At 42.1% G+C, this 22455-nt stretch overlaps 1 protein-coding gene across 1 annotated transcript; it reads left to right on the top strand.

Moving 5' to 3' along the window:
- The first annotated feature begins 11347 nt into the window (after positions 1-11347).
- rhbg (Rh family B glycoprotein) lies at positions 11348-21995 on the top strand. Its single transcript, XM_035751003.2, has 10 exons — positions 11348-11750; positions 15979-16165; positions 16336-16486; positions 16683-16830; positions 17103-17269; positions 18818-18955; positions 19688-19821; positions 19970-20091; positions 20312-20385; positions 20837-21995. Exons 1-10 carry the CDS (start codon positions 11564-11566, stop codon positions 20912-20914), a joined length of 1386 nt encoding a protein of 461 aa, XP_035606896.1. The 5' UTR covers positions 11348-11563; the 3' UTR covers positions 20915-21995.
- The last annotated feature ends 460 nt before the right edge of the window (positions 21996-22455 follow it).

The raw sequence follows: 22455 nt of genomic DNA, 5'->3' as shown, positions 1-22455 counted from the left end.
TGCCATATTTTCCTGGTCTACTGATAGTTGTCTAAAATGTCTCATGTGATGTTCTGGTATACAGATTGCCTAGGTGACAACCAGATGCTCCTCCCATTCACACATAGGTTGTTACGGATTGGCTCATTCAAAACTCTGCTGAACCAGTTCTAGTGAGACTGATCTCTGTGCTCGCTTGTAAAAGCTGAAATGTTCATCATTGTCATGAGCCTTCCACCACAATGAGTTACCCATGCCATTACATTGTTTCTCCAAAGGTATTGGATACTAATTGTACTCATCACCCCTGGAACCTCCATGAAAAATAAATGCCAAGCTTCTATATGTGCTTTGTAGATATGCCAAGGCCTACTGTCCAATGTGTAGCGCACAGTAAGGAATCTCTTACTTAGACATTATTATCAAGGTAGCTTATAGTGACATCACTGATTCACTCACTATAGTGAACCAAAGCTCTGGAAGGTTAGGTGAGACGCTATCTCTTCATCTCTGTTATTTCTGACCTGTCGCCAAGGGGTCACTATCCACACATGTCACTTTTTTTGCACCCCTTGGTGACAACAACATACTGGATAACCCCATAGATTCTCAGTGTAGTTGGTTTTGGGGCATGTGTTCTCCCCATTTGATGGGAAGTCACATAGGCAGAGATCAGAGATAAGGCTCAGGTATAGGACTGTTTACTTATCTCTTTCTCGCTCCGTTTCCCCTGCAGCTATTCCACACCACTCTGTGTTCTAACAACACACTGCATGCCATAGATGCTGACGGACATCACATGAGGAAATGTGTGTGTGTGTGTGTGTGTGTGTGTGTGTGTGTGTGTGTGTGTGTGTGTGTGTGTGTGTGTGTGTGTGTGTGTGTGTGTGTGTGTGTGTGTGTGTGTGTGTGTGTGTGTGTGTGTGTGTGTGTGTGTGTGTGTGTGTGTGTGTGTGTGTGTGTGTGTGTGTGTGTGAGAGAAGAACTGTCTTTTGGTTTGGAATGTAATCACAAAAATCCCTTCCTAAACACACATACCTGACTTGCACATCACCTGTGGAAGAGGATTTTATAGGCGCACTCTCACATCTACAGTCTTCAACGGAGTCCACGACTCACCTAGCCTCAGTTCTAAGCATGCAAGCACAGTAGTACTATAACGTTCCCGTAACACATACACCTCCACACACACAGGTTTGCAGGCTATGTGTGAAGTACCTGTATGGTGTATGTTATCACAGGCTGCATAACGGACAGGCCCTTTCTTGTGCTTATCGCATCAGATCAGGTGCCAAGGCTCCAGTAGCCAGTTCTGTTACAATGCAAGTCCCTTCTTTGAACCCCCCCACACACACACAAGCAACTCCCCCGTCACCACATGTCCCATCGGCCTTGCCTGATGGCCAGATTGTCTTATCTGAGAGGCCCAGGACCCAGCCTGCAGATGGAGTGACAATAGAACACTTCATAGGACATCTCTTGCACGCATATTTGTGGAAGTGCAGCTGCTGGAATTCTACAGTTGATGCCTGTGGGGGCAGGGGTGGTTGACACACTGAGGTGTGTGTGTGTGTGTGTAAAATGTAATTTCTTTGAAATGTGTGTCTATGCAAATGAAATGTAATTAGTCAATACATAGGTGTATTGGAACTGCATTATGGCATATCACAATGTCTAGTGTTTCTGGTTAAAAGATTAAATATGTTACAGAGTTTGAGACTCTTAGTAGAACAAAGGAAATGACAACAGAGATAGTGTTTGTGCCAGCACGGGACATGATTGCATCTGGCTTACGAAACTGTTGGGGCACCATGTGTGTCTCCCCACTATGCCTGAGTGTGTGTGCTGGAATGACAGGCATTCCTGGCATCTCACTGGCATCATCATAGCCAGCCTAATCATGTATCACACCTAGGTCTATATCGCACATCTCTAGCCGTGGTTACACCTTGCATTAACATGTGGTTCTCGTCATCTGATCAAGACAAATAAATTCCAAGATGGCTTAGCAGTCGGACAGGTGTTTGTCTTGTCATGTCCCGTGTAAATAGTCATTTTTCTTCATTTTTCCCATATATATTTAGTATATATTTTACTCACTCTTTCCATCTATGGACTGAATATACTTTCCTGCAATCTGCCTCACCCTATGTGGTAATGATCTGCTATTTTTATACTTTAGAACCGGAACCCACATCAGAAGCTAGCCAGCTAACTAGCTACAATCTAGTAGGCAGTTAGCCACTGCCAGCGGTCTTCACCGTTAACATGGACACCAGCCAGCTGCTGCTCAGTCAATAGCTGCCAGTCTACACAGCGCTATATAAACCCAGAGCATATCGGACTGCTTTTTCTCTACCACATCACCGGAATCCTATTGCAAGCTCTGAACCAGTACAACGCATCATCGCAGCTAGCTAGCTGTAACCTGAGTGGCTACTGCTGGCTGAGTGGCTAAGTGGCTAACGCCTCTGTCCCTGAATCAAGCACCAGTTAGCCTTGAGCTAGCCTCAAGTTAGGCCCATCTCCCGGCTACGCGAAGAGTCCTCATTCCGTCTGTAGAGGATGCCTGGTTGCTCTTTAAAAGTTATTTCCTCACCATCCTAAATAAGCATGCCCCATTGAAAAAATGTAGAACTAAGAACAGATATAGCCCTTGGTTTACCCCAGACTTGACTGCCCTTGACCAGCACAAAATCATCCTGTGGCGTACTGCATTAGCAACGAATAGCCCCTGCGGTATGCAACTTTTCAGGAAAGTCAGGAACCAATATACACAGTCAGTTAGGAAAGCTAAGGCTAGCTTTTGAAACAGAAATTTACAGCCTGTAGCGCTAATTCCAAAAGATTTTGGGACACTGTAAAGTCCATGGAGAATAAGTGCACCTCCTCCCAGCTGCCCACTGCACTGAGGCCAGGAAACACTGTCACCACTGATAAATCTATGATAATCAATTATTTCAATAAGCATTTTTCTACGGCTGGCCTTGCTTTCCACCTGGCTACCTGGAATAATTTTGCACACCCAATTTTTCAGTTTTTGATTTGTTAAAAAAGTTTGAAATATCCAATAAATGTCGTTCCACTTCATGATTGTGTCCCACTTGTTGTTGATTCTTCACAAAAAAATACAGTTTTATATCTTTGTTTGAAGCCTGAAATGTGGCAAAAGGTCGCAAAGTTCAAGGGGGGCGAATACTTTCGCAAGGCACTGTATATCCATCCTGCCCTGCCCTTCTAAAATCTTCGAATGCCAAGTTAACAAACAGATCACCGACCATTTCAAGTCCCACCGTACCTTCTCCACTATGCAATCTGGTTTTCGAGCTGGTCATGGGTGCACCTCAGCCATGCTCAAGGTCCTAAATGAACTCCATAACCGCCATCGATAAAAGACAGTACTGTGCAGCCGTCTTCATCGACCTGGCCAAGGCTTTCAACTCTGTTAATCATTGCATTCTTATCGGCAGACTTAATAGCCTTGGTTTCTCAAATGACTGCCTCACCTGGTTCACCAACTACTTCTCTGATAGAGTTCAGTGTGTCAATCGGAGGGCCTGTTGTCTGGACATCTGGCAGTGTCTATGGGGGTGCCACAGGGTTCAATTCTCGGGCCGACTCTTTTCTCTGTATATATCAATGATGACGTTCTTGCTGGTGATTCTCTGATCCACCTCTATGCAGACGACGCCATTCTGTATACATCTGGCCCTTCTTTGGACACTGTGTTAACAAACCTCAAACGAGCTTCAATGCCATACAATACTCCTTCCGTGGCCTCCAACTGCTCTTAAACTAAATGTATGCTTTTCAATTGATTGCTGCCCACACCCACCCACCCGACTAGCATCACTACCCTGGATGGTTTTGACATAGAATATGTGGACAACTACAAATACCTAGGTGTCTGGTTAGACTGTAAACTCTCCTTGCAGACTCACATTAAGCATATCTAATCCAAAATTAAATCTAGAATCGGCTTCCTATGTCGCAACAAAGCCTCCTTCACTCATGCTGCCAAATAATAATAATAATAATATATGCCATTTAGCTGACGCTTTTATCCAAAGCGACTTACAGTCATGTGTGCATACATTCTACGTATGGGTGGTCCCGGGAATCGAACCCACTACCCTGGCGGTACAAGCGCCATGCTCTACCAACTGAGCCACAGAAGGACCACTACAAACACACTCTCGTAAAACTGACCATCCTACCGATCCTCGACTTTGGCGATGTCATTTATAAAATAGACTCCAACACTCTACTCAACAAATTGGATGCAGTCTATCACAGTGCCATCCGTTTTGTCACCAAAGCCCCATATACTACCCACCACTGCGACCTGTACACTCTCGTTGGCTGGCCCTCGCTTCACTCTCGTCACCAAACCCACTGGCTCCAGGTCATCTACAAGTCTCTGCTCGGTAAGCCCAGCCTTATCTCAGCTCACTGGTTACCATAGCAGCACCCACCCGTAGCACACGCTCCATCAGGTATATCTCACTGGTCACCCCCAAAGACAATTCATACATTGGTCGCCTTTCCTTCCAGTTCTCTGCTGCCAATGACTGGAACGAACTGCAAAAATCACTGAAGCTGGAGACGCATATCTCCCTCACTAGCTTTAAGCACCAGCTGTCAGAGCAGCACACAGATCACTGCACCTGTACATAGCCAATCTGTAAACAGCCCATCCAACTACCTCATCCCCCTACTGTATTTTTTTTTATCTTGCTCCTTTGCACCCCAGTATCTCTACTTGCACATTCATCTTCTGCACATCTACCATTCCAGTGTTTAATTGCTATATTGTAATTACCTCGCCACCATGGCCTATTTATTGCCTTAACTCCCTTATCTTACCTCATTCGCACTCACTGTATATAGACTCTTTGTTTTCTTCTTTCTACTGTATTATTGACTGTATGTTTGTTTATTCCATGTGTAACGCTGTGTTGTTGTATGTGTCGAACTGCTATGTTTTATCTTGGCCAGGTCGCAGTTGCAAATGAGAACTTGTTCTCAACTAGCCTACCTGATTAAATAAAGGAGAAAAATATATATTTTAAATCATCCTCCAACTTGATTGGAGTCCACCTGTGGTGAATTCAATTGATTGGACATCATTTGGAAAGGCACTCACATGTCTATATAAGGCTCCACAGTTGATAGTGCACGTCAGAGCAAAAATCAAGCCATGAGGTTGAAGGAATTGTCCGTAGAGCTCTGAGACAGGATTGGGTCGAGGCACAGATCTGGGGAAGGGTACCAAAAAATTGCTGCAGCATTGAAGGTCCCCAAGAACACAGTGGCCTCCATCATTCTTAAATGGAAAACGTTTGAAACCACCAAGACACTTCCTAGAGCTGGCCACCCGGCCAAACTGAGCAATCGGAAGAGAAGGGCCTTGGTCAGGGAGGTGACCAAGAACCTGATGATCACTCTGACAGAGCTCCAGAGTTCCTCTGTGGAGATGGGAGAAGGACAAGCATCTCTGCAGCACTCCCCCAATCAGGCCTTTATGGTAGAGTGGCCAGACGGAAGCCACTCCTCAATAAAATGCACATGACCAGCCCGCTTGGAGTTTGCCAAAAGGCACCCAAAGACTCTCAGACCATGAGACACAATATTCTCTGGTCTGATGAAACCAAGATTGAACTATTTGTTCTGAATGCCAAGCGTCACATCTGGGGGAAACATGGCACCACCCCTACGGTGAAGCATGTGGGTGGCAGCATCATGCTGGGGGATGTTTTAAATTTCAGGTACTGGGAGATTAGTCAGGATCGAGGGAAAGTTGAACTGAGAAAAATACAGAGAGATCCTTGATGCAAACCTGCTCCAGAGTGTTCAGGACCTCAGACTGGGGCGAAGGTTCACCTTCCAACAGTACATCGACCCTAAGCACACAGACAAGACAACGCTGAAGTGGCTTCGGGAAAAGTATCTGAATGTTCTTGAGTGGCCCAGCCAGACATGAAACATCTCTGGAGCGACCTGAAAATAGCTGTGCAGCTATGCTCCCCAGCCAACCTGACAGAGCTTGAGAGGATCTGCAGAGAATGGGAGAAACTCCCCAAATACAGGTGCGCCAAGCTTGTAGAGTCATACCCAAGAAGATTTGAGGCTGTAATCGCTGCCAAAGGTGCTTCAACAATGTACTGAGTAAAGGGTCTTAATTCTTATATAAATTTGATATTTCAGTTTTTTTTATATACATTTGCAAAAATGTTATTTTTTAACGTCTTTGCTTTGTCATTATGGGGTATTGTGGGAAGATTGAGGAGAAAAAAAACGATTTAATACATTTTTGAAAAAGCTGTAAAGTCACAAAATGTGGAAAAAGTGAAGGGGTCTGAATACTTTCCGAATGCACTCTACCACAGACTCCTACAAGGTCTCAGACTCGAGGATCCTTACAAGAAAGAATCAGATGAAGACCGAGACAGTTGGCGATTTCCATTTTGTAATGTTAAAAAGGTTTTAAAAAAAGACAATCCCGTTTTCTAAATGATCTATATTTTATAAATTGTTTTTGCAGATTCTGCCATTATTCTCCTGAAGTTGCCAGTAATAGGCTACACTAGGAGTAGGCAACCTTTCTCAAGTGGAATGCCAATTTATCTTACCATATCTACCAATATGTGTGCCAGTTATGGTTTTCATATGCACATTTTTATGAAAAGGTTTCATTTAATTTATAATGACGTCTTCAAATCTCAAAATCATTATGTGGTTAATCAACATTCTAAAATTCTATCCATATCTAAATGAAAATGATACAAACCTAAAAATGTGTTTTTTTATTGTGTTGCCAACTATGTAAAAATAGCCTACATAAAGCCAACAAATAAAAACATTGCAGTCCGCAGGTAGAATATACCTGTCGTTCTGTCGTACTTAAGACAGCCCTTAGACGTGGTATATTGGCCATATATCACACCTTCTCGGGCCTTATTGCTTAATTATACAACGGGTGGCTCTAATCCTGAATGATGATTGGTTAAAACCACATTCCAGCCGGTGTCTAGTCCACAAGTTACCACTGGCTAAATCTATGAAGTTAAAATGCCTATTTACTCTGTTCCATTTGACTGCGCAATCCACTGTCTCATCAGCCCAGCCAGGCAACTTATAAACTTGATCTCCACTATGATAAACATCTAGACATTATCTCACATTTCTTTTAGACTAACATTTTGCTTTCAACAGTGGAGATGTGTATAAACCTTGCTGTCAATCTCTCCGACATTTGCAACATTGTTTTCAATATTCAAATGTGATTTCCAACTGTCCCTAATTAATGACGGTGTTGGGAGTTAGGACGAGACAAATAGGCATTCATCTTCATGAATCAGCTGGCATCATTTTTTATGAATATGTGTCAAACATTATTTGAATATGTTGGTAACCTGTTGTATACACGGTTTGCCGGCCCTCGACTTCGCCTAACAACACCTATGCCAATATATCCTCCAAACACCAGCTTCTCGGGCATTATCACTTAATTATAGGAATTAACGGTAAATGTACTACTGGTAATATACAGTAGGTAATGGGGAATTGATATAGACTAACAATCAAACGCAAACAATTCACACAATAAAGCTATGAAACAATTTGAATGTGCACAAATTGGCGGGAGAGAGCTCATTCTGGAGAGAGAAGTCCATTGTGCATCTTGGTGCATGGTCAATCTGACGTCTGCATTGGCCATGCAGCATTTACCGTAATATGGCCTCAGCAGAAATCAGGGGCCAGGGCAATCTTTCCTGCTCTTCACGGAGCAGTGCAGAGATCTTGTCAAGGAAGTGAGTTTGTGTTTATTCAGGATATACCGCCCCCATCTACCGTCAACAAATCATGTCAATGTGGAGCTATACAGAGCCCTCCGCATTGTTACAAAATTTGGAAGTGAAATGTATGCGGTACAGAGCTCGATTTGGCCCCTGCATGCCCCTGGAGGCTCCGCAATTACATCATACCCTCCATATGGAGCACCGACCACATTTTCGGATCAAGCATTAATTGGCTTTTAGTCTAGGCCTCGGGAATGGATAAGTTCACTGAGATGGGCGCAAATTTACAGTATATATATTTGTTACTGCTCGACTTAAACACCCGGTCGACCAACAGCCTAACGACCAAACAAATGACCAGCCGACTAATTGGGTCAGCCCTAAATGTACTCAATAAAACACTGCCCTCCTTTATAAATGACTAAAGAGATCCCTTACACCAGGCTAACCTCTGTCAAATTCATATTTTTCCCATGATCCAGGGCTTTTGTTTGTTGACTTCAAAAGTCCCATTAATCAAGATGGCGAGGCACTATGTACAGAACATGGTCAATACATTATCCGCTCTGCCCATCAGTGTCCCAACCTGGGCAAGCATGTAATTTACTAATCTGAGAATATGCTATCAGTTTAGAGAAGAATGCCCCCGAGTTAAACTGTGGGGCTAAGTAAGTGAAACTCAATTGTTTTGAAGAGGCTGATGATTTAGACGTGCCCTGTAGCCCAACCTGTCAACGTACTGTGCGGAGGAATGGTAGTGGGTCCCACATAAAGACAGGATTAAACATGTTACACTAGGTAAATCACAGTTGACTTATTTATACCTACTCCAGACGACTTGTTTTACAAATTCTGAGTAACGAATAGTTTGCTTTATTTGCAACGGTAAGCCAGACAAAATTAAATGAGCTTGTTTAAATAATGTATACGAGTTTGGAGGGGGTGGAAGTATTACATATTAAAGCATTAAACCTCTCCCCCTTTCCTGTAGTCAAATGACCTAATGGTCTCATGGGTGGAATGTTATTAATATTTTTCCTCATTTCATAATTAAACATTATTTCCAAAGAAATCTGCCAACAATCTGGTGTTTCTATGTCAAACAGTTTTGTTATGTTTTGGTCTTCTGTGCTATATATAAAGTGTAATATTGGTATGCAAACTCAAAATTGAATACATGCCAACTCTGTACATGGTACAGGTGTCTTCTTTTTTTACTATGCCCATAACATGTGTGTGAGGTGTATACTTTTGTTTCAAAGTGGATTTGTTTTAAGACCACCAAGAAACACTTTGTGTGACCCTGATTTAGCCCAGCGCAGTAAAACGTTATTCAACCGTCAGTCAGACAACAGGTAGACTTAAACCAAACTGGTTCTCCAGTAGAGTAGTAAGAATGGCTTTTAAAACCAAACTGGTTCTCCAGTAGAGTAGTAAGAATGGCTTTTAAAACCAAACTGGTTCTCCAGTAGAGTAGTAAGAATGTCTTTTAAAACCAAACTGGTTCTCCAGTAGAGTAGTAAGAATGGCTTTTAAAACCAAACTGGTTCTCCAGTAGAGTAGTAAGAATGGCTTTTAAAACCAAACTGGTTCTCCAGTAGAGTAGTAAGAATGGCTTTTAAAACCAAACTGGTTCTCCAGTAGAGTAGTAAGAATGGCTTTTAAAACCAAACTGGTTCTCCAGTAGAGTAGTAAGAATGGCTTTTAAAACCAAACTGGTTCTCCAGTAGAGTAGTAAGAATGGCTTTTAAAACCAAACTGGTTCTCCAGTAGAGTAGTAAGAATGGCTTTTAAAACCAAACTGGTTCTTCAGTAGAGTAGTAAGAATGGCTTTTAAAACCAAACTGGTTCTCCAGTAGAGTAGTAAGAATGGCTTTTAAAACCAAACTGGTTCTCCAGTAGAGTAGTAAGAATGGCTTTTAAAACCAAACTGGTTCTCCAGTAGAGTAGTAAGAATGGCTTTTAAAACCAAACTGGTTCTCCAGTAGAGTAGTAAGAATGGCTTTTAAAACCAAACTGGTTCTCCAGTAGAGTAGTAAGAATGGCTTTTAAAACCAAACTGGTTCTCCAGTAGAGTAGTAAGAATGGCTTTTAAAACCAAACTGGTTCTCCAGTAGAGTAGTAAGAATGGCTTTTTATTGCCTTTTTCCATTATCCAGATAACAATCTTTCTGTTTCGGTTCATTGAACATGAACATCAGCAGTTTTCCTCTAGTTATAGGTCTCTGACTGACAGCCACTCAATTAGCCCATATCAGCAAAAAATATTTTGATTGGTAAATTAGTCATGAATAACTAGTAGACTAACTAGTCTAGGCAGCTATCTATACTTGTAGTAATCCCATCCAAATTACCGACCCTGCACGCAGGGCACATGCCCAGAAGGGCTGGGTTCAATTCGAAATGAAGGCAGTCAATTCAGGAAATGTAATATCCCCCTCCCTCCCAAACTGTTCTCATTGAAACTCAAACCCTGGTTACAGCCCTGGTAATACTGTTATTAGAAATACCATGTATGTGAAATGTATGAATAATGTACAGTATATGTCACAAAATAGCTGTAAAAAAAAATGTCATACAAAAGTCACTTTTGTCCTCTGGAGTGGTGAATGGGCCAATAAAATCCAGAGTTACTGTAAATTCTACTTGGATTTTGCTGTGCCTTAGCTACAGTAGCCCTACAGTATGCCATCAGTCATCATCATTAGTGGAATTTGTCAATTCATGAATTTTAATTGACCTTCATTGACTGAATTAAGTGTGAAATGACCCCAACTCTTCAGACAGTCATACAGGCACAAAGGTAGGCAGGAAGCTTGACAGACATTCACAATTCAACTTCATAGATTGGCTTTGTGCCTGTGGTCGGCTTTTAGTTGAGATTCTCTAAACCATCACAGCATTCCTGCTAGGTGCTCTTCTCTATAGGAGAAAGATAGCGTACATATTGAGTGATGGCTGCTCCTTACAGGAGAAAGATGTGCACAGACCTGCCTCCATCCCCTCTCATATCCTACTCCCCCAAAACCTGTCTCAACCTTTCCGGTTGCCCCTTGTCCAAACATCTCAACTACAGGCTCTTTTAGATTTTTGACATTGTGGCAGTAAGGTGTGTGTGTGGTTGCGCAAACTATTCTGATCTGAATATGTTTGAATATTGTTTTTATTTTACTTTTTGTCTAACTATGAGGAGTCAATGGCATAATGGAGAGACACTGCTTACAATCACAGGAGCAATATGTTAGATCCTGTGCATGTCTGACTCTCTGCATGCATCTGTTTGTGTTTTTTTAATTCACAGTGGGCCTTGAAACATCAACCTAATGTTTTACCGTAGATAAGGTATGAGAAATGATTTCAATGTGAAGGGCAACCTGATGAAAATAGTTTTTAATGGGTCATTTTCGTTCTCTATGAATCTAGAGGAGTAACTGGTCATTTTAAGGAGTACTAACTCATTCCAGACCACCTTAACAGCAGCAATAGTGAAGGGGAGGAGCTGAGGTTTTCATTCAGCCTCTGATTGGAGGCACACAGAAAGGTGTTGGGCATGAACATTTGCAACCAAAACGCACTAATTAAGTCAGACCAACTCATGTGTCAGCTTGAGTCCTCACTCCCTGCACTCCCTGCACTCCCATCGCATCACTGCAGTCACCAGTGCTTGTGAGTGTTAGTGTGTGTTGCTGTGTTCCCCGATCTGGAACTGAGTTGGACTTCTAACCATTCACCGCTAAGGTCATAGTGCAGAGCCAGGAGAATACCCAGGTAACCCCACAGCCATGACGAACTCAGCGACTAACTTGCGGCTGAAGCTGCCCATAGCCTGCATCATCCTGGAGGTGATCATCATCATCCTCTTCGGCACTCTGGTCCAGTACGACGATGAGACAGACGCCAAGCTCTGGCACAAGGAAATCGCCAATGGCTCCTCCAACTACGACAATGACTTTTACTACCGCTACCCCAGTGAGTGACCGCAGCGAGAGGGGTAGGGTTGGGGTAACGAGACCGGTGGGGTAGTAGACATCCCTAACCACTGATACAGGGTCAGATACGTTTTCCTCCTTTTAATGGTTATGGTTATGATTAGGTAGTATGGTGATCTGACCCTAAATCTGTGGATAAGGGTAACTATTACCTTGTGAGGGTGGAGAGGATGGGGGATGTGGAGTCCATCTATAGAAATTAAATGATTGTTCTTTTCCTTCTTTGTTATGTTTTGTCAATGTGTCGACGACTTGCATGGTAGCAGAAGCAGATATGTTTGTTGTTTAGGCAAGTGTCTTGTGTCATTCATTGTCATGCCATACATGTTTGTCAAGACAATGAACATGACAGAAAAGTTGTCTGAAGCTCAAACGAATCTGACGACTAAATCGGAAATGATTTATTTTCCTTCTGTGTTACTCCAGTGATGTGTTGGACATTGCCTTCCCACCTAGGGAGTCTTCCCCATCTCTCTTTCTTTGGGATGTTACATACGGTTGTGTGGAGGAGATGGGGAGGTGGGTGGGGATGGTCATGGGTAATTGAGGTGAGCTGTTTGTAAGGGTTTGTAGAGGGGCAAAGCAACTCTGTTTTATGTTTGATCTGTTCGCAATGCTGTAGATTAGCATTCCTACTCTGAGTCCCTTTGATATATAGGGCAGAGTGGGGTAAGATGAGCCAAAGGGGTAAGTTGAGCCACCCTTGTTTCTAGGAAACCATAAAATTAATAATATGACCAAATATTTGGGAAGAGATCATGGATTCTGTGAAGGAAGAAATCACATGGAAAAGTAGTAAGGAAGTTAGGTCCAAAAAATGATTTTCACCAAGTCAAATGAATTTATTGTGTTAGAGTTTTCATGATGCTTGTATCTAAGCCAAAGATACTTAAGATTATACATCAGTTGGGGTGTCTACAAGCTTCAATATGAGGTCCTAAACCTAGCACGAAAGTACATCCTTGCAGCTGTGTGGGCTAATATAGTCAAAATGTTTGTCCTTCGGTAAATTGAGCCAATGGCCATGGAGTAAGTTGTGCCAATGGCAAGTTGAGCAAATTGAAGTGTTTTCTTCCCAGCTATAATGCAAGGCCTTATCGCCGGGATATGAGGAAACAACAGAGCCTGGTCTATGTTAAAAGTGTTTGTTAGGTGTTAATAAGCCTGTGTTAAAAGATGCTTAAAATGATTAAAAGACAAAAAAAGGGATTGTGTTGAATTGTGTTTGGGAAATAAAGATAGACATGGTTTTAAAAAGGTAGTGGTCATATTTAATTCAGTACAGACATTTGTAGGCGGCGTCCCGGGGTAAGTTTTGCCAAGAGAACACTTTTTTGGGACACGCTATGTTTTCAAAACTGTAATGTTTACATTAATGATTGATTATCAGATTATTTCCAGGGATACACAACATCCTGAAATATATGTTAATATCTTTGTTAAAAAGAATACTATATTTCCCTTTGACCAAGTAATGCTGAATGTAAAATGTATCAACTTACTCCACTCTCCCCTACAACCCCTCCTGAGCCCTTCAGTGTTCAATGTGAGTTTTCCCTCCTTTGTTTTGACATTTGGCTGCAAACAGCAAAGCAACAAATGGTTAATTTGTTTCCTAATAAGTGGAGGTTTAGGTTGCCAAATGTTTCGGGAGAGATCTGCGGAGAGATTACTGTCCTTTGATTTAACCCTTTAGTTTCTCAGATCTTTCCGTCAATGTTTCTTTGATGAGCGTCAAAGCCCTCTAACTCATAGGCTACTTTGAACAGCAAGAGGGAAGGAAGTTTGATATCTGAATAGGTTATAGCATGTCTGTTGTAGTGGGTGTCCAATCAGTCACCAAAGGCAAAGGTATACTTTTCCTCCTATGAATGTTGCTGTTCCACCTTAACAGATCAGTAATGAAATGCAAGGGAAGACTGTTGGGGGGAGGTGATGGAGGTATTGGGTGTGTCCAATTCTTAGCCCTTTTAAAAGTTCCTGTGTGCAACTAGTCCTAGCTGTCACCACACCTTGAGGCATTCCCAATACTGTCCCTGTACTATATGTCATGCAGATAAATGGGTGCAGGTAAGCCCCAGGGTAGGAGTGTGAGAATATCTGATATACAGACATGGGAATGTGTAGGAGGAATGTTTCATTTTCACATTCACCACATCACTGTCCAATTAGTGAAAGGCCAGGGGGATAGGGGCTTCTGCGTGAGAAAGGGGCACGTTGGGGAGGAGTGTGAGGGGAAACAGTTGAGTGAGAGATGGGGTACAGGAGGGAGGGTGAAAAGGAGAGAAGAGAGTGATTGTTTTCAGAGAGAAGGGAAAGTTTGCTGTGGCAGTCTGATTTATGTGTTTATTGTCATGCCAGCAAGGCTTGTCATATGGAGGACTGAGATACACAGAAAGAGAGCTAGGGAGAGAGAGAAAGCAAGAGAAAAAGACTGTGTGGCAGAAAAAGGTCATTAAGGATCCAAAGATGAGCTGTCCAGTTTTTCCATGGTTTTCCCTGGTTTAGGTCTGGTAGTCATAGCCTGGTCAATCACACTGACCACTGTGGTCAGTGTGGTTGACTAGGCTATGGGAGTCATGGGAAACTTTGGGAGTTGAATTACGTGAATCTCTAAAAGTTGGATCATGTCCGTTTGACTTTGAATTCTATTCATCTTTGAGGTTGAAGTCTGTGACTCTTGAGATTTGAATAAATTGAGCATTTGCGGATTGGACCTTCACTTAAGCAGGTGAAGCTGCTGATGCACGTTATGCCAGGCTCACTATTTATGCTCTTTGCCTCAAGCTATTGAGTGATTGAGTACACTGATTTTGACACCAAGTAGAAACCTGTTCAAGGTCGGGTAAATTGAAAGAGGATGCACTAAAGGTCCATTGTAAGTAATTATTTCAGATAATCTTTAACCTGTCACATTCACTGATGAATGGAAGATCACCTTCAAGAATGAAACACACATACATACACAGATAGAGTACACACTTGCACATCTGACTACTCTCATTGATCATGTCCTGTTTGGAACTTAGAACGTTTAAGGTGTAGTAAAACGAAATTACGGGGAGCTCGGCCCCCCGAATGAGACATGAGCTTCCCTAAATTCAACAAAAGTCAAACTTTGGGGGGACTCTACATGGTATCGACTGGGTCCAACCCTTTAGCGAACTTGCAACATTGTTTCAATTGTGCCCTCAATTTCCTCTGCGGATGAGCTCCGTAGAGACAACTGTATTTGTGTCCCCATTTGTCAGCAATACGCATCCATTCATTCAGGTCATGTACTGTGTACTGTAGACTTAATGACAATCGCCAAATGCCATTAGACTTTTTGGTGTTTTGTAACAGATGTCTCTTTACCTTTGTCAGATGGCGGGTGCACAGGGCACCGTTTGGATGAATGTGTGCAGGTAGCTGACTTTTTAAAGTGATTTGTTATATAATAAAACATAATCACTGGACAAATTCTATCTGATTGAAAGATGCAGTCAGAATTAAGAGAACTGTAAATAAATCATTAGAATAAAACTGGTTTGTATGTTGGTTCATGAGTGCAGGTGATAGATTGCCTTTAGGGCTTTTACAATAAATGTCAATGTGTGCAATTTGTATTTATTTATTTACATCCTCATAGGTGTTGCCTGTGTGTGTGTGCATGTTACATTTTCTCACCTCTCTGTAGGTGTCCTTCTAATCTAGGAGATGGCACAGGGTATTTGGGCCAGCCTGCCAGTGGGGAGTTGGGCAGTGGGAATATCCTCCATGCCAATGATCAGTTGCCAGGCAACGACCAATAGATATTGTCCCTACTCCCCAGTGCCATGTGGATGAATACGTCCAGTGGGCAGGGGGAGGTGTAGTAGGCCGGGTTAACAAGGCCAGATAGCAGGCTGAATGGAGCTATGAGACACAGGGTAACTTCTCTGTGTCCTTCTATGTAGGTCAACTGAGGCTCCCAAAGCCCCCTGTCACACTCAATTTAAATCACAAAATGTTGACTAAAAGGGGTTATTGGTGTTTTGTGGGGAAGTCACCAGAACTTTCAATTAGTTGAAAGATACTGCTATACCACTGTCATAAGACAGATAGTCTTTCTCACCAAACCATAAGAAGGGGATTGTTAATGTGTTTACGAGACTGACCACACAGGCACTTCAATAGTGACAATGTGCATCCAAAGTAATAAAATAATGTTCTCTTCCTTTGTTCAGGCTTTCAGGATGTGCACGTGATGATCTTCATTGGCTTTGGTTTCCTCATGACATTCCTTCAACGTTACGGCTTTAGCAGTGTGGGCTTCAACTTCCTCATCGCAGCCTTCGCTCTGCAGTGGGCCACTCTCATGCAGGGCTTCGTCCACGGCATGCATGGGGGCAAGATCCATGTCGGAATAGAGAGGTAGGGCTCATGCACACACTAACCTACATTTCCTTACTACAATAAACACAACACACCAGCAGATACATGTGATGTGTATACGTGGCATATCATACGGGTGTAAGTGTATACTGTAGTGCATCCCATAATAAACCCTATCATTAAGAGTTGAGTGTTTGTCCCTCCTGCAGTATGATCAACGCTGACTTCTGCACAGGCTCAGTGCTCATCTCGTTCGGGGCGGTCCTGGGGAAGACCAGTCCAGTCCAGCTGCTGGTCATGTCTGTGATTGAAGTCACCCTGTTCGCAGTCAATGAGTTCATTGTGCTTTCTGTTCTGGGGGTGAGTGTGTGTGTGTGTTTAGGTGTACCATTAAATGTACAATTCATACTGTATATGTCTGTATACAAACCTACACTAAAACTGTTTTACGTACTATTATGCCTACTCTCCTATTAGGCTTTCTCCTCACTATTGAAAACTCTGCTTATAGACGAAGCTTTTTACACCCCTTAAATGAGATAATTTCCATCTTTAGGCCAAGGATGCTGGTGGCTCCATGACCATCCACACCTTTGGAGCTTACTTTGGCCTGATGGTGGCTCGTGTTCTCTACCGCCCCAACCTGGACAAGAGCAAACACAAGAACTGCTCTGTCTACCACTCTGACCTCTTCGCCATGATTGGTAAGAATACCTCCTGCTCGTCGTAAGCAGGAAGCCCGTACTTTAGATACAATTAGCCACCATCAACAAGTCGGACAACTTAACCTTCATTTTCTGAAGACGCCAGTTATGTTTTGACTGTACATACGATGCATGCCAATGTATGGGAATCTGTGTCATAATTAAGAGGACATCCACCTCCCCAGGAAAAAAACATTACCTGTAAGCTTGCTAAACTGAAGGACTATATTACATACCGGTATGCTAATACTTATTTTTCACTGACTGCTCAGGCACCATCTACCTGTGGATGTTCTGGCCGAGCTTCAACTCTGCTGTGACGGCCCACGGAGACGACCAGCACCGCACGGCTATGAACACCTACTATTCCCTGGCTGCCTGCACCCTGGCCACCTACGGCCTGTCTGCCGTTGTGGCTCATGATGGCAAGCTCGATATGGTGAGGGAGCTAGTACAGTGTGGGGACTTAAGAGGAAAATCAGGTCCCTAAAAGTAGTATAGGGCTAGACAGGTGATGCAGACGTGGGGAGACAAAGTAGGGAGAAGTAGGATTCTACAGGGACTATGCAGTGGAAATGAGGGGCTTAAAGTGGTCTTCCCAGATCATTTCAAGTGGGAGTGAGGGAATAGACATGGTAGGGGAAGGAAAATTTCTCCCTGTGTTTGTTGACAATACAATCTGGTTCAACTGTATGTTGCATCATAGGGCTACAGTACAGATAGTAGACCGATGACTCCTTTGGGATTAAATCCGTATTGGCAAACTGAATCATCATGCAGGATGTTTGCATATACAGACAGGTATTTCAACTCTTGTCAACAGATGTAGTTAGGCGTTCTTGGTGAAAGCAAAACACAACTCTAGATTTCTTACGTACTTACGTTATTATTATTATTACATTTACTCCCCTCGCACTAGCTCTTAAATGATTTAAGCTATTAACATGAAACTTCCAAATGTGCAGACTGCACCAACTTAGATTGCTTGAAAAACGTTTTGATAGCGTTTAACTCACCAACCATAACTCCTGAAGCGTTCACCAAACGACACCAGACCAACTTTCACATGTTCAAGCTATCCTACCAATCAATCCAATCAATCAATCTTTTCATCTACCCACTTTTTCAACTATAACCAGTCACTACCATTACTACTGCAGTCACTACCACTTCTTAAACTTATTTTAAAAACAAATACTTTTAAACAAGCTAGCAAGCACACAGATTTTCTTCTGAAATGTACTTTTCTAGTTTAGATTGGATTTATCTATTCTAAACTACCAAACTATGAATCATCAAACTTTTTCACGAGATACGATTTAAGAATGCCGAGATTGGAAACCATCCCAAAAAATGCATGCTGAAGCATCACACCATAGTTACTATCTACCTTTGGAGATACAGTCATGTGAGCCAGACAATATATCTAGTTGCTATGTCCCTTGAGGACATGGCTGTCATCTGCATCTCATTCTGAAATCAAGACGGTCCACTACATTCCTGTCTAGATGGCAATCAATCTGAAGTTGTCTTTTTTATACAATGGAGGGAGTGTAGGAGTCAGTGAACACAGCACATGACCTGGTGATAGTAGTACCATTCGAATCAGCTCAGATTATCTCATAGTTGTTGAAAGGGTAGTGTGTCCGCAGCATATCATCAAATCTGTCTGCAATCTAACAAGCGTTTCGCTGCACCCACAGTAACATCTGCTAAATTTGTGGATGTTATCAATACAATTTGATTTGAACTCTACACGGTCACACACCTCCACTTTGCATGATGGTGATAGCAAATTGTCACACAAGGATCCTTTGGTTGGGATTTTTTTATTATTCAAATATTACATAAATCATCCTACCTTCTCGTTCCTTGACATTGGTACCATGTGAAATTTGAGAACAGGGATAATTAAAATAAAGGTATGAATGGACAATCAACCATTTTGAACACCATTTAAAAAACGTTGTCTCTCTCCTCTCTTTAGGTGCACATCCAGAACGCTGCCCTTGCCGGTGGGGTTGCCGTGGGAACTGCTGGTGAAATGATGCTCACTCCTTTCGGCTCCATGATTGTGGGCTTCCTGGCTGGAACCATCTCTGTGCTGGGCTTCAAGTTCCTCTCGGTAAGGCCAACCTGCCATTGGTAAGACAGGATATAGGACATAAGTGTATGGAAATTAACATGTATTATCCTCCTGAGACCCAGCAATTAAACATATCTGTAAATAAAAATAAATGATATTACATAAGAAGTGTTTGGGGTGAAAAAAACTTCTACAGAAAAAGAAAACAATGAACAAATATAGGTTTATGTATTTTCCATTGTATGTGCACTGTAGTGGATTTAATAGATCAATTGATAGTAAATATGAACAACAGTAAAAAAGTACAGTGGGTAAAATAACTACAGAGAACATAAATAAGCTCTTATTTGAAAATGATTGCACTGCTCTGAAAACTCAAACTATTCCTGAGATATTTACTTACTAAAAGCAATTGAGTATAAAACTCACAAAAAAATGCTAATTACACACACTTACCTTTCCATAAAATGTGCTAATTGTGTTGGCAACCATTTTAACAAACCTGGAAGAGAAAGTTATCCAGGTCACACTCCCACATGCGATATCATTGAAAAGCCCAGAATGTCCCCTCAAAGGGTCTCAGTAGGATATGACCGTTAATGATGCCAACAGAACAAGAGTATCTATTTACAACATAAACAGTCATGTTGAGAAACACATCCACTTATGTGTATATGGCACCTTTTGAAGGACATGAGGGTGCTAGGGTACATAGACATCACAGACACCCGCACTCATGGCACTGACAACTTTCCACCCCTGGCCTCTCAGCCTATCCTGGAACAAAAGCTGAAGATACAGGACACGTGTGGCGTCCACAACCTGCACGGCATGCCTGGAGTCCTGGGAGCCATCGTTGGCGCAGTTACTGCTGCTCTGGCAACCAAGGACGTCTATGGAGATGGGTTAGTCTGCCTTTTTTTGACAAGTTGGGAAAGTGTGCCCTCCCCTGGTTTTATGGTGAAGCTCCCCCTACTGCGCCAACAGACAGACGCCATCAAAGTGTGCATTCACACAACAGTTTCATTCAACTCCCTGCTCTCTGTGTTGCAGGATGGCTGATGTGTTCCCTGACATCCACTCCGGTGATGTGGAGGCCTCGTTCCAGGGCGTACGACAGGCCATCTCCCTGGCCGTAACCCTGGGCATCGCCCTCCTGGGCGGTCTTATCACCGGTATGTAGAGGGACTAGCTAGAGGATAGGGGGGATTTAAACATTACCAGCTCACAGAATGTTGTAAGCACACATAGGCATTGCTTTGACTTGTTTGTTTAACAAATTCCTGGGGATATTATAACTATGCTCTTTTGTCCCTGTATATAGGCCTATGCCTTGTGTCTGTGTGTAATTGTATCATGTCCTTGTCATGCAATTTATATGTCCTCGTCTTCTAGGTTTTATTCTGAAGCTGCCAATTTATGGTGCTCCTCCTGACACCATCTGCTTTGAGGATGGCATCTACTGGGAGGTAAGTTTATCTATTACACCCAGTCACTTTGTATCGATGAATGGACACGCAGGACTCACAGATTTGTACATAGTGTTTGTGTGAGAGTGCAGGGCCATTCAGGCCCATGATGGCATGCAGTTGGGCCCAATGTTGTGCAATATGATATGTGGCCACAAGGTGTCATGCTTGCATTTGGTTACTGAACTCAAATAACTGCATTTCATCATAAGCAAAGCAGTCACCCTCGGAAATACCAGGTGGTACCATTTCACATGGTCAATGCATGTATAATCAGCAATTGATCATCTGTAATTCTCTTTATAAAAAATATACAGATTTAGGAATGTCTTGAAATTACATAGGCAATAGGTATACTTGCCTTTTTAGGACTAGATAAGGCGAAAACAAGGTCTAAATAAATCACCACTACATATTTTTCTCTATCCATTTATCTCTCTCTCTCTCTCAGCTGCCTGGTGAGGAGGGCTCACAAGAGGAGTTGACCACTGTCAGGACACCAGACGAGGCAGAAAAGCTCAACGCATAAACACATACACACACACACACACACACATAGTGGATTGTACAACCAGGATGTGGCAGCACATGGTGCTTTGTGTATGTCTGCCATTTTTCAATGTGCCAATACCATATCTGATTCACTAGTATGGTGGTAGTGTGTGTTCAAACACTCCAGACCATCAGCATAAGTGCCTTTCACTCTCAGAAGTAAACAATCTCAAGGTAACCCATAATGTGTTTATACCAGACAGAAGCATGCTATCATCCAAGCAGCATGGGCTGTGGACAGTCCATTGCAATATACCTCCTACCAACTGCCTTATGTTATGGTTCTAGATTATGCTATGAAGCTACAGTATATGACAGAGGTATAAACTTGAATCGTGGTCTGAGAATTTGGATACGACTAGTGAAACCTGTTTGATGATACAAAAACAATGGATTAAGCAACTTTTTTAATTGAGTGTTTTTGAGATATTTTTGGCTTCTCCACTCTTCTAAGAGATGTTACATGCACCAATGTTAAGGGAATTACACTTTTAGCCACGTTTAATCATCTGATTGACTAAGGGAAAGACAAATTCGCAGTAGGCCTATGTGTTGTAAATTCAATATAAAACCAAAGAAAATTGGACCTCGCATGTGATTAATGTAAATCGCGGATGTTTTCATGAATAGTGAATCGTCAATCACTTTTATAGGTGCATGTCCATCACTAAAAATGAAAAGTATTCCAAACTAAAGCTATGCATAGATAGTTAAAGTAGAGTTTTGGCTATTGAATATTCTCTCTGGGTCGGGATTCTCCTTTTGTTCTATTTCTATACTATGAAATGTATTGGGTCTAGAGTAGAGTTGCTATTGTACAATTATGTACAGTTGTGTATTGTACATAAATGTTTAGACAACATAAAATGTGATATAATTGAAACGACTATCTTCACCACTACAGACAAACAAACCATTGAATCAAATGGATGATTTGCTACAGGGAAGGAAATGGTGCCCAGACTTTGTTACACTGGATTGCTGGGAATTTAAAATGATAATTGAATAATACCTGTAGCACATTTTGGCAGAAATAAATCTTTCAAATGTGATATAAATATTTTTTTTTACACGTTATTATTTTATCTTGTTCATTGGACATTTTGAGGAGTTTCGTCTGAAACGTTCCTTTAATCTGTTCCTGAATATCTAATTTAGCCCGTAAATACCTCCGAGTTAATGCCCGAAATCCAAATGTTTTTTTTTCATATACCACATGATTAACACTTTCTGGGATCAAACATCCTAGGGAAGCAGGTGTGTTCGGCTGCATTTAGACAGGCAGCCATATTCAATTTTAATCAATCAGATGAGCTGAAAAAGAGCTGTTGTGAAAAGATCTAATTCGTCAAAAGATCAAAATAGCCTCGTTAAAAGTGCCGGGAGCCAGTTCATGTTCGTGTGAGGGAAGGGGAAAAAAGGTTCCTGCAATGACATTTAGGGGTTCCTCCGATTGCATCGCCGATTGCATCAACTCATACTCTTGTGATTGGTCCATGCTTTTTAACTAATATATAA

This window comes from Oncorhynchus keta, chromosome 34 (genome assembly GCF_023373465.1).
Source record: "Oncorhynchus keta strain PuntledgeMale-10-30-2019 chromosome 34, Oket_V2, whole genome shotgun sequence".
Taxonomy (NCBI): Eukaryota; Metazoa; Chordata; class Actinopteri; order Salmoniformes; family Salmonidae; genus Oncorhynchus; species Oncorhynchus keta.
The sequence above is the reverse complement of the archived record's forward strand: the minus strand, read 5'-3'. Positions and strand labels throughout refer to the sequence as shown.